The sequence below is a fragment of the Eulemur rufifrons genome, chromosome 4 (assembly GCF_041146395.1).
Source record: "Eulemur rufifrons isolate Redbay chromosome 4, OSU_ERuf_1, whole genome shotgun sequence".
NCBI lineage: Eukaryota > Metazoa > Chordata > Mammalia > Primates > Lemuridae > Eulemur > Eulemur rufifrons.
In genome coordinates, this window is record NC_090986.1 from 20,257,345 (window position 1) to 20,271,048 (window position 13,704).

Consider the following 13,704-nt stretch of genomic DNA (forward strand, 5'->3'; position numbering starts at 1 on the left):
ACTGATTCATGCCACCCAAGCACTCCGATTCCTCTAGCCCGTCTTCCCAGGCACACACCATCTGTTCCTTTTTGCTTTATCTGGTCAGCCTGGATGGACCCCTTGCCTGCCCGAGCCCGTGCTACTGCTCCCTTCCTATCAGTGGCCCCTCCATAGACCTTTGATTTCCCAAGCTCTGAAGCCTGCCAGACCCCCTTGTTAGAGTCCCCTGGCCTGCTGAGAAGCAAATCCAAGCATGTGGCCTTCTTTTAAAGCCTGTTTTCCACAAGATCTGTGGGTGTCAAGAAAACTCTCTTCATTCAGAAAACCCAGTACAAGTAAGGTTTATGAGAGAATGAAAATTAAAGTTAAAAGCAATGTGTAAATGTAAGGTAGAATAATAAGTGATACTGTCTCAAAGCTTTTGGTAGTAATTAGGTGAAATGTAATATAATCATTTTTATCCCATCTTGTCATAAATAGGGTGGTCTGATTATCAACAGGAAACTAAACTTTTAACCTCTTTATGTTTTTATCCTTTGTGAGTATCTAAAACATTTTGCAGTAGTGCTTTATTTAGCAACTTGAGGTCATGCTGGTGTGCCAGGGGCGTGGACAAGTGAATTCTTTACCTTTTGTCATATGGAAAAGTACAAACTTAGGACCAAAAAGAATGTCTCTATTCGCAGCTTTCCAGATTCCCTTAAAATGATCTAAGGTCATGTATTTATTTTTGTGGACCATTCGTGTATTCACCATCCCTCCAGCAAGTACTTAAAGAGTACTTACTATGTACCAGGCGCCCTTCTAGTTACAGAGGCCAAGTAGTGATTAAAACCAACCAAAATCTTTCCCTCTCAGAGTTTACATTTAAGTAGATAGGATGGAAATGTAAGCAAATAAGCACAAAAGCCCTATTTCCCTGCTAGGATTTGTGGTCATGTGTTTGTGTATTACTGGGTAAGGACATCCTAACTCTTCATAGGATGGTCCTCCTAAAATTGAATACACAATTTGGTAAGTGTATACACGATTGTGGGGGCAGGGACAAACATGGACAGGAGAATGAAGATCTTTAACCTTCATCAGTTTCTTTAGGGAATCTCTGTCTCCCCCCATAAAATTTAGAGCCCCTGCTAAATTGTGAACTCCTTAATAAGTACAGACAAAGCTCTGCATTTTCATTATATTCTTTAAAAATAAGTGATTTTTAAAATCAAAATCAACACTGTATTGTTGAGTTTATAAGGTATGTAGATGTAATAAGACAGAAGTAGCACAGTGGATGGGGGAGATGTTACATACAACTACAAGTTAATAGGTTCTTGGAAACTAGGACTTCAAATAACATCATTTCATCCAGTGTCTTTTCATTATAATGTTGATTTAAAATAACAAAATTGGTTTCCTTATACGTTGTTTCACTAAAATTTGCAGTTTCCACGAACCTATTGATGACGTTAAATGAAGACTTACTGTATACTCTTGCAAGCTTCCCATATTTTACTTGAAGTAATTCAGCAATAATTTTAAGCACATTGTAATAAGTTAAAAATGCATATTGTAATCCTGAGGGCAAACTTGAGGAAAAAAAAGAAATGAAATGTAGCTAAAAAAATAAAAGAATTAAAATGAAATACTAAATAATATTTGATTAACACAAAAGAACATAGGAAAGAAGGAACAAAGAATAAAAATACAGATACAACAAATAGAAACCAAATAGCAAAATCCAACTATATCAAGGCAAATACATTAAAGTGTGAATGGCTAAAAACTCCAGTCAAAACATAGAGATTGTCAGACTGATTTAAAGACAAGAAACTGCTATAAGCTATCTGCAAGACACACTTTAAATACAAAGACACAAAAAAGATTAAAAGTAAAAGGATGAAGAAGATATATCATGGAAACAGCATAAGAAGGCAGAAATGGCCATATTAATATCAGACAAAATAGACATCTCTATGAGTATTACTGAAAGCGTATCAGGATACTTTGCTATGATGAAAGGGTCCATTGTAAATGCATGTGTGCCTAAGAACAGCTTCCACATACCTCAACAGCTTCCAATACATGAAGTTAAAGCAGAGGTAATGGGAGAAATGGACAAATCCACAATCACAGTTGGATATTTTAAGACTAAAAAATAAAGTATTTAATTTTTTTACTTAATTCAAATCTTGCAGCTCTAATTTGATCTATATTTTTCATATTTTGTTGTTTATTATAACATTTTGCCATCTTTAGTTAAATGAGTGTAACTATGCCATTATACACCCCATTTTCTGTTTTCCTTCCTACCAGATATTCAGAAAAGGGATTTCTACTTTCTTGCCTCCAGTTCGTTTTTACTTACTATATTTACTTCATATACCTCTCTTTGTTAAAAAAAAAAATTGCTACAGATAATACTACCCCTCAGGTCTCCCATTCCCCATAGCCCCACTGCAGAAGAAACTACTTTCCATGATTCTTTCTACAGATAGATGTGTCCATAAATAGTATAAATATTATTTTGTGTTTTGAAATTTTGCAGAAAGATGAATAAAATATCATATACCTTTCATGTATATTTTCACTCAACCTTAAATACATTAAGACATGTACCTGGAGTTCATTTGAACTGTACGGCCTTTCAAATGAACTAGATGTACATGTATTCTGTTGTATGAATAACCCACTCTTTAGCTGTCCCTCTACTGGAGATACTTTGTTTCAGTTTCCTCACTACTCCATACAGCTCTGTGATTGAATATTCCTGAAAGCACACTTCCGCTCTACTAGGTATTGCCAAATTGCTTCCCAGAAGAGTTGTTAACTTTACCCTCCCTTAGGACAGGGTGAGAGTTCTCAGTTCCCCTCATCCTCACGAAAACTGGATGAGCTCAGATTTTAAATTTGTGCCAATTGTTGTACTTCACATTGCTCCTTTTAGATTTCAGTTCCCTAAAAACAAGTGAGAATAAACATCTTTTCATCAATTTTTTAGCCATTTCAATTTCCTCTTCTGAAATCTCCTTTTCTTTCACTTTTTAGATTGGGTTGATTGTCTTTCTTATAAATTTCCAGGGTTTCTTTATATGTCCTGATTGCTACCTTTGTTGGCCACATGAATTCTAAGTACCTTCTACCAGTCTCACTCTTATCTTTTCATTTATGGTAACTTGTGGCACACTGTGTCTTTAAAATTACCTTGGCTATTCCAGATCCCTTATGTCTTTATTTTTTAGCTCTTCTTATTGTGATATATAACATATACCAAAATGTGCATAAACCATAACTGTGATGAAGCTGTACAAATCACTGTAAACACACCCGTAAAACCACCACACAGGTCCAGACCGCATTTGGCCACCCCACAGCCCACAGCACCCCTCTCCCTCTCTCTCTCTCTCTCCCCACTCCTGAGACCCCTCCTGACACATGTGGTCATCATCATTGTGCTTTGCTGTATTGTTTTACTATTTGGTATATGGTTTAGATTTATCCATTCATAGAAATGGAACAATAAAGTTTGCAATCTTTTGTGTCTGGCTTCTTTCTCCCAACATGATAATTTTAAAATTTAAACCTTAAATAGTCCGTATGAATTTTTAGGATTTACATTTATGTTACAACAAAATACCCTGTTAAGATTTTATTTTGTATTATATTGAATTTGTGTATTAATTTGATGAAAATTGGTATCTTAACAATTTTGTGTCTTCCTATTCATGGATGTGTTGTCTGTAATTTTTACTAGGGTTGGTTTCCTAAAAAATATCCCTTATTATATCTTTTCGGTTTTCTCTTTCAAGGCCTTACACATTTTTTAATTGGATTTATTCCCAAGTACCTTGCAGTTTTTGTTGCAGTTACCTGCTAGTTAATTGTTTTTCCTTTTTGACAGTCTGTGTTTTATCTCTGGTTGCTTTTAAGGATTTCTTTCGTTTCACTACAGTGAATCTAGGCCTCAGTTTCATTTTGGTACCCTTTTATGGACTCTTGCATTTTCAATCTGAGGATTTATATTCTTTATTAATTCTAGAATACTCTCAGCTGTTATCTCCAAATATCTCCTTTCCTCCATATTCCCCATGTTCTCTTCTGGAACCCCCCCCATGAGACATACGGTCATGGCCCCGATGTGTATGGATTGCTCTGTGCAGAGCCCGGGGCCTTCCCTCTGTGCCTTCCCCACTCACATGAACCCTCCTTGGTGCATGCCCAGCAGAACTCGGACCTGTGCGCTGCGGAAGGGCAAGGGCTGTGCTGGGTATAGGAGGAATCGGGTGCTTCTCACACAGACTTAAGTACCCTCTGCTTCACTCCTGCCTTCCACACTGCTTGGTGCCTTCAATCCTTGAACCTGTCAGAGTCCCATGCGACCCTCTGCAGGCATTTGAATTTACACTGCTTATATGCTGAGCAATTTAGAATTACTCAGTATGCTTTCCATTTTGCTAGTGTGGTTCTGGATTACAGATGCTTTCTCTTGTTACTGACCATGGAGATTTTTCTGTTTTCATTTTCTTTGTTGTTTTGTTCTATTTTGAGAGAAGGGGCACGTAAATTATTTGAAACTAAGTCTTACACAATTTACTCTCAGCCTACTACAGTTTGTCTTTTGCACCAAAACTGTTCTTATAAATGCCTTGTTCATCAAACGCCTTTGTTTGCCACATTGAGTAGTCAGTTCTACCTTACCAAACCGTGAGCTGCATTAGACATAGCTGACCATTCCCGTGTTTTAAAACTCTCTACTCTTAGCTTCAGTGCTACTAAACTCTCCACGTTTCTCTTCTGTTCACTGACAGCTCCCTCTCAGATTTCTTTATTGGCATCTCCCACTCCGTAATACTAGTGTACTACTGAGCTCAATCCTTAGTCTTGTTCTCTCTTCCCACCCCCATATAATCTTGTCTAGTCCCATTGCCTTAAATGCCATATAATATCCAGTGACTCCCAAATCCTTATCTCTGCCTAACTTTCTCTTTGAGTTCCAGATTTATTTTTACTGCCTTCACAGAACTTGTCTGAAGTTGTTTTACCTGTTGACTTGTTTACTGTCTGTTCTCCGTATTGACCACTGTGACCTCTGTAAGAGTGGGGCCTTGTTTAACTTGTTCTCTGCTGTATTCTAAGTGCCTAGAACAGTGCCTGGTGGGTAGCAGATTCTCAAGAAATTCTTGCCTAATTAATTAATTTAAATTTTATTAATAAAACATTGGCATGTACTTTTCTCACATTAGATAGAAAGTTGTCAAATATACTGCTCTAATTTGGTATGAATAACTTCTCTTCCTAAGAATCAAATTCACATAATTAAAAAGAATAGCCATAGTCATTTTTACCTAGAAAACCATGGAGACTCTTGAGATATCTCTTACCATATAAATGACCGTAAAGGTGATTGGTTTATAAATGGAATTGTTAATTGCTAACTAATGTTGGTGAGGAATTTAAAAATCTAGAAAAATCAATACTTGAAAATTAATTGAATACTATGTTAATTAAAAACAAGAGTTTAGATTGTCTTCTCTGTTAAATCTATTATGTGATTGGGTCAGATTAAACATCAGAGTCATCTTCTGTTGTTATCTCTCTCCGATGGCCATCTGCCAATAAGGGTAACCACAGAGTTAGTACAGTGTGAAAGTGTTTCGATAATCAGATCTTTTATGGCTTCTTTACAAGATGAAGACAATGTTTTTAAAATATTTTACCAGTACTTTTGAGTGTTAAATGATCAGTATTTTCCTTGCTCTTCTAATTCAATAAAGCAAAAATTTGTTTACTGAGTGTATTAGATTTTTTCTTGATTATTACTGCTTAGTATTCTGCAATTTGGTAGAGATTTTTGCTTATCATCTAACATTACTAAAACTAAAACAAAAAAAATCATCTGAAATGTTTTGTGGCTATTGATTTTTGTGTTAAATATATTCTTTAAAATTGTATTACATTTAAGCAATCCAGTTGGACTTTTTTCTTTTAGATTTCTGGCATGTGCTACAATAGCAAAATGTTCCAAGTTCATCGGGTGCTCCGCATCCCCAGCTGGATGGCAAAGTTCTTTTCTTGGACACTGGAACCCATCTTCTCATCTTCAGAACCCACCGGTGAAGCCAGAATTGGGATGGGAGCCACAGTGGACATCCAGAGACAGCAGAGGATGGAGCTGCTCGACCGGCAGCTGATGTTCTCTCAGTTTGCACAGGGGAGGCAACAAAGGCAGCCACAGGTAAAGCTGATAACAATCACTAAAAAGTTAAAAATACTCATTGGCCCAGGTAAACTTTGCCCTTCTGATTGCGTGTGTGGTAGGAGATTACATTGTATTCTTGTGCATTACGATGTGTATGTTGATATGTTTCCAAATAGAATGTAAGTCTCTGTTAGTGGCTATTCTTAGTTTTTTTAAAAGTTGCAAAAACAAATTGCAGCTGAAAGATTGGTCAAACTGGACATTCTTGTTCCACTTATATTAGATAAGCATTATTTCTTAGAGAAACACCAACCTAGTTAACAAGATGTGCTGTTTATCTGTTTTTATAATCTTGTAAAAGCCACAGTGTCTTCCTGTTAAAATGCTAATTATGTGCTGTGGAATGAAGAACAAATGTAAAACTTCTTGATTTTCCTTAGTTCAAATGAAGACAATACAAAGGTAAGAAAATTTTCAAAGGAACAACCAAAGAGTAAATCAAATAAATACTGTGTTTCCTTAATCTTGTTATCAATAATCAGGAACCGTTGCACATTTATCTACAGAGACTGTTGTATCCAAACAATCTGATACTACACTTGTCTTTCAAGGGAGGCAAGAGAAAGAGGGTTACTATATGTCAGGCTAAATCCCCAGGCCCGATCTTTCTTGGACACTTCTGTGATCCAGAACACTGGGCTGTTCATTTCTTGCATCCATCTTCTTTACTCTCTGGGGTGGTAGGAGATGGTGCTATTCTGTCTTGCCATCTCCCTGTCTCCTACCAGCATTGGGTGTGAGAGTTAGGTCCACAGGTCTCACAGTGGTTTGGAGAAGTGGAATCTAGTCTGAGGTACTTAGTGTCCCATTGGAGATACAGGTCCTGGAGTTTATATCTGAGGTGGGAGGAATGGGGCAGAGTCTACAAGAGAAAGAAGCAAAAGTTGTTTCCTAAAGACGTGTTTGAATTTGAGGTGACTCCAGAGCATACCATGAAGATGTATGGTATACATTTAAAGATAGAGGATGGGACAGGCATGTCTCTCAGAGAGGTGGAAGCTTAAGGTGTAGGTGATGGGATCACCTGTGCAGGGATGCAAGCTGGAGGGAGGGAACTAGATGAGTTCTGTAGGAGTAGGACTACATCCAAGACGAACATAGACTGTAGACAAAGCCTTGTATTTAGCAGGAGGTGGATCCTGCAAGGAAACTGAGGGAGGAAGGAAAGGTATGAGAACTCAGAATGATCAGTGTCAGGAAACTGAGAGGTGGTGAGTATAAATATTTTCCAGGTAGAAGGGACAGAGCTTGTGAGGGAAAGAAAGAAGCAGGACATGACTCTGAGGTTTCTGGCTTAGGTAACGGGACAGGTGGGTGGTAGTTCTATCTCAGCAATATCAGAAGAGCAGATGTGGAGGAAAGGTGTTATCTGAGGTACCTTGGGAATACCTGGGAATAGATTCCACATTAGAGGGCTGTGGATCTGTGCTCATGAGCACACCAGAGAAGCTGCATGTCTCAGGTTGGCTTCCCCAGGGAGATTGCTATGCATTGAGTTTATTAGAGAGCACTGTCAGCATCGGTGTCTTTGGGGGAGGGCTGGTGATGCAAGCAAGACTGGACAGAGGCAGAAGTTGAACTGCAGTCACAACAGAAGCCTCAGCTCATCTTACAGAGTGCTGTGGAGCTGCGAGAGCCCTTCTGAGTTGTCCCAAATTGGGGAAAGGGGGCTAAAGCGTTAAACCTCTCACAGCCAGCCATTGAGGGCAGGTGGCAGAACTTGAGCAGATTGGCTCTCCCAAATGTGTGCCATCCACTGAGAGAGCCTCAGCTGACAACCTCAGGGGCCAATGCCTCTAGCAGCTGGAAGAGTGGGCTCTTCTGTCCTGAAGGAGGTGGGGCATCTGGGCGGCATTGGAGCATCCACGGTCTGCCCTGTGCTGCTGGGGGCTTCTTGTTTTACTTCGTCCTCAGGGCATCTCCTCCAGGGATCCAGTAGGACTCTCTGCCTTGAAGGGAGAAACCTTCAAGAAGATGGTTAACAGGATGAACTACATCCCTTCTGCTGACACTGGTCTCAAGGCCACATTGATAATCATCTCCTTCCTCTGCTGTCTGCCCTGGAGTCCCCTCACCATCAGCTGGAAGGCTTCCTTGGTAAAGTGTCGCAGACCCATGATTCCTGTGGGGTCTCAGTCTCTCCCTGGTCCCCAGGCCCTTCTTGGGCTGTGTCTGCCACATATGTCCATTCACCATGAAACTTGGGCAAGGGAGAACCAAGAGGTAGCCCAGTGGGTATCCTGGATGCCATACACATTCTTCCCTGCCCCCTTGTCACGCCATTAGTTGTGCTTGTTCCTGAGGGTCGGGGCTGATTACTGCTGCCAGGATCATGGCTCCACTTCTGGCCTGCTAGTCTTCTGGACCAAGAAGCCCACAGTGACCAGGCAACAGTTACTTAACCTGTTACTTAAAATGTAATGGGATTCTTGCTGTGTTCTCTGGTGGAAGTGTCCCCACCTGTGAGCCGTGCTCTCACGGAACCTAGAGTTGCAGGGACAGGAAGCCCAGGTTGCCCAGGGAGGTTGCCAGGAGGGAGGGTAATCAGGGTCACTTATTTTCAAGGCCCCTATGCTCTACCTGTGGGGACACAGCACCCATATAATGGTTGTTGATTTAGAGCTAAACTGTGTCCTAGAGCGTTGAGTGCCATCCTTGCAGGGTGTTGTCTCCAAGCTGGTATTTCACCTGCACGCTCACCTGGCTGTGCATTGGTCTGGCAAGCCGGCAGCTCCTGGGTAGTGTAGTGTGTGTGAAGGTCCATGTGTCCTATGGTCTTGCCACTGCTGCTCCCCCTTTGCTGTAAGTGGGTCTTTTGGCTGATGTGATGTTGTTTGGGAACACAGTCAATAAATCAAGCATTCTTTAAGCCCTCAAACAGCGGTGCTGGCTAACAGAAGAGGCAGAGAGACCTATAACTGGAGTATGTGTCAATTCCAGTTAAGAAGAATTGCTGCCTGCCTTAGTTTTCTAGAGCTGCCATAACAAAGCACCATAGGCTGGGTGGCTTAAACAACAGAAACTTATTTTCTCATGGTTTTAAAGGCCGGAAATTCATGATGAAGATGCCAGCAGGTTTGGTTTCTGGTGAGGCCTCCCTCTTTGCCTTGCAGATGGCTGACTTCTCACCATGTCCTCACACAGCCTTTCCTCTGTGTGCGCGAGCTCCTTTCCTCTTACATGGACACCAGTCCTGTTAGATAAGTCCCACCCTTATGACTTCACTTAGCATTAATTTCCTCCTTAAACACTCGATGCCTGTTCCTGTCTATATCCACTCGCCTCCTGCTCAGGTCTCCTTGTCCCCTCCCTCCCAGTCCCGTGACCAACCAGCCAAGTCACCTGCCATGCCCAGGGAATACATACGTGTTATTGCCTCTGGCCACTTCTCTTTCCACAGAGTTGATGGCTGAATGCATCACCCAGCTCTGCCCTTTGGGGGTTTCCCCTCATCACCAGCTTTCAGGGTCACCCTTGGTGGAGCCATAATGCAGCCATGGTCCTTCAGCTGTCACTCATCTCCCAAGCCAGCCTATCCATGAACCACATTTGACTGTTTACCCTTCTGTCACTTGGTCATGAGGGGCCCACCCCCATGTGGCAGTGGGTGTGACCTGGGAGAGGTTGTGGTGTGGCAGAGGCCAGCAGGGTGGTCTGGTGTGCCTGCTGCTGCGGCTCACCTGTGCCCTCTGGCCCTGCCAGTGCTGATCCCACATGCTCATGCCCATTTGGCCACAGGTTTCTGTTGGGCCCACCTGGCCTGATAACTTGATGGGTCTCCACTGCTGACCACATGCTCCTTTTATGGCCCATGGATGGACACTCCTTGATCCAGCCTCAGTTTTGTGCAAATGTCTAATTCTCAGCTGTGTGTGCATGCCTTTGCTCCCGGACCTTAGGGACCTGCATTGTCGTTCTCCTTTTGTGGCTTGCTGTAAGCTCCAAACAGTGTCTTTCCCCATCCCAGATACCTAGAGCACCACAGGGTCTGCCAGGTTGCACAATGAATGAAAGAGACTCAAACCCCTGCTCTCCTGGAGTGTACCTTCCCACCAGGCACCTGTGAAATGCCACAAACCTTTATTTGTGGCTGTCCCCACATCTCACCAGACTCCTCTATTTTCATAGGTTGGTCTCCCACTTACAGTCTGGAGTCCAGAGCAGGACACCAGCCCCACAGCTCTTTCCAGAGCCTTTATGTTGAGTGGTCTAGATAGCAGGGGGCATATTACTTATTTATTCCTAAGCTTACTGAATTCTCTCTTAGTATCTAGACATCTATATACCTAAATCTCATTAGCTTAGCCTCCTGCTGAACCTCTTTACTAGGCTGTGTTAAATCCGTTGTCTTTAGATTTTATTCAAATGCATACGGTAAATTGCCACATAGAGAATTCTTCCATTAAACCATCACTGAAGAAATTATCTACTGTGTTTGTGTGCATTCTGAGAACTATATTTGGTACAGATATATTGGAATGTACGTGAGGGGAAGTGTATTTTCCCTCATTTTCAACAAGTAAATACTTAGTGCTTATATGCCGTGGACGCCGCTGTGGAAAAGACGGCCCAGTCCTCTTCATGATGGAGCCTGGGTCCTGTCTCTTGCTGAGTTACTGTGTTTCACTCTTCATCAGTAAGAAGACCATGATCATGTTTTGTGCCTGTCACATACTAAGTACTTTGCATATGTTATCTCACTTATTGCTGATGTCAACCTTGAGAGATGTAGGTTTTCCCTCATGACCCCTGAGGCTCAGAGGGACACTTGCTTGCCTGGGGACTCTGTTCCTGATCCCTACGTCATGCCCCTCCCCAATGAGAGTTGTTGGTGATTTTTCCCCCCTTTTTCATTGGCTGGCAGGAAACTCAGTGCCTTCATGTTTAATCAAAGTTCTAACCCACAGTTAGAACTTTGGCTTCCATCTTCTTCTGTCTGTTTCAAAAATATTTGTTTGTTTTAATGCCCCTATATCTTTTATTGTAGGCAACCTCATATTGTGTTACTACATTTAAAATAAATCTATTTGTGTAAAAACTGTTAGTTTTAAAACTGTAAGTTTTAAGAACTGTTAGTTTTAAGTTAGTTTAAAAACTCTAAACTTCATAGAGCCTGGAGTTTATTTGGTAAGAAAGTCTTCAGTTAATAATTACTGTGCATTAAAAATGATCTGTCTGCAGTTTTTAATGTCAAGCATTCCAAAATAACACTCAAGTCCCGTTTCAATTTGTTCTTTAAATCCCTCTTGCCCACTTCTGTCCAGTTCTGCTTCTGCTCATCTCACCGTCTGGCAGCTGCCTGGCTGCTCCTGCCAGCCCTGCCTGTGCTCCTCACAGAGCTCCGGGGGCACAGCCAGACTGCACGAGCAGCTCTCTGACCACGATGGGTGGGTGGTCTCTTGTGCTCTGGGGCACAAGAGAAGTAAAGAATGTGTGATTTCCCTTGGTGAGTTTGTGGGTCAACTTCAGGGAGCTCAGGCAAGTGCACTTGAAATAGATGAACATCTAAGAACGATGAAATACCCACTGAAGAACCCATGGCAGCAAGAATCCGAGGAGCGCCGTGAGTGTGGACTGACACTGCAGAAGACGGTCCCATGGATGGGCAGGACTTGAGTGGGTGGAAGGCACTGGGCGTGTCATTCCAGAGGCAGGACCAGCTGGAGGAAAGCGTGGAGGCGATGATGGAGGTGATAATGAGACCCTGAAAAGGAAAGACCTCCAGGAGCCGTGTTTGATTGAAAGGTGGGAGGAGATGTGGTGAGAAATGGGAACTGATACAGCAACTGATAACAGAGGGAGGTATTTTTAAACCCAACAGCAGATTTTGGTTCGGACATTGGAAGCTGTGAAAAATGGTTTATTCAGTAACAAAGGTAGAAAAATTCGCTTTTTTGCACCGTATAGATGGATAGGAGGAAGGGGAGACCAGTAGAGGACCAATAGGGGAGGAGACAAATAGAAGGTGATTTTGAAACTCCAGCTCGCAGGTGGAGGAATGCCTTGGCGGGGAGGATGCCCCTCCTTCTCTATTATCCCTAAATAGAGTGTTTCCCAAGGCTCAGCAGCCCTGCACCTGCTGAGGTTTCCACCCTGACACAGCGGGAGCTCCCAGCCCCTGGCTCCACCACTGTGGAGCTCCTGGCTCCCAGCTTTAGATCCACGGACTGGACTGCCCTCTCTCCTGGGCTCCGACCTAATTATGCCTAATACTACCTATGGGACATTTCCACCACAGGGTTCCACAGGCTCTTGAAATGTGCCGTTTCTTTGCTAAATTTGCTTCTCCTTCTCACTCCCTACTTTGATGAAAAGCTCCGTCATTTACCCGAAGGCCCAAACCTAAAGCTTCACCCTAGACATCTCCCACTTATGCCTCCTTACCCCTCGTGTCCTGCCCCCGTTAAGTCTCATAGAGTCTCCTCCTGGGTGTAAGTCCCTCATTCATCCCCACTCCCAGAGTCGGGCTGCCCTCGTCATTTGCTGGATTTCTGTAGCAACCTCTTCCCTGCTATCTCTGCCACCAACTGCCTGCGTCCCCCCACCGCACCCCACAACTCAACCTCCACCAGTGATCTCTGTGAAAACACAAATCTGACCATGTCACTCCTACTCTAATCCCTCTGTGGCTCTCTGTAGCTTTCATGCTGGTTAAAAAGCCATATCTCCTTTCTACAGCCCCTATACAAGTCCTTAGGCAAAATATGCTAAACTATTTGCAATTCATCATAGCCCCGTGTTTCACACTGTCCTGCCTTCACATCTGCCCTTTTCTCTGCCTAAAATGAACTCCCCTATACCAGCCGCATCACCCCACCCCTCCCACACACACCCCATTTTTACTTGCCCGACTCCCTTCCCTCTTAGTATTCCTAACACACATCACCTCTTCTGGGGAGCCTTCTCCAGCCTCCCAGTGGGATTCTGAGACTCTTCTGCTCCTGCAGCCCCGCGTGTCTCACGTCTCTCACCAGCCCACCTCACTGTCAGTCACTTGCCTGCCTCCACCACTGTGTCTTGGGATGGAGGAAACTTTTTTGCTTTGTATCTCCAGTATGTGAATAACGCCTGGCACGTGATAGGAGCTCAATAAATACAGCATCAGTGAGCAAATATCTGCACGATAAATACATTCAGAATGACTTCATGTACCAAGGCCAGCTGAATGAACAGTCAGGGCTGGAAAGATGTACAGATATTCTCTGAGAGGACAAGTGGGAAGCAAGACCTGTGTTTAGAGAGTGTGAAGAGGAGAAAGAAAATAAATCCAGTGACAAAGGAGAAAACCCAGGGACAAGGGAGCCCAGAGAGTAAATGTTTCAGGAAGAAGGGATGTTCAGTAGATTCAGATTCCCACCCACCACCGCCCCAAAAAAAACAAGCCAAGCAAAGTTCATTACTGGGAAGAGACCACTGGACTCAGCAAGCATGAGTTCACTTTTTTTTGTTGTGTTGATTATGGTTTTTTTGTTATT

The 13,704-nt window shown here is 42.7% G+C and overlaps 1 protein-coding gene across 1 annotated transcript in view; it reads left to right on the forward strand.

The window, feature by feature from the left end:
* UBAC2 (UBA domain containing 2) overlaps positions 1-13,704 on the forward strand; it is a 175,446-nt gene that overhangs the window by 124,458 nt on the left and 37,284 nt on the right. The window contains exon 7 of the mRNA XM_069467057.1: positions 5,960-6,205. Within this exon, the coding sequence (XP_069323158.1) occupies positions 5,960-6,205 (246 nt within the window). The remainder of the gene's footprint in view (positions 1-5,959; positions 6,206-13,704) is intronic.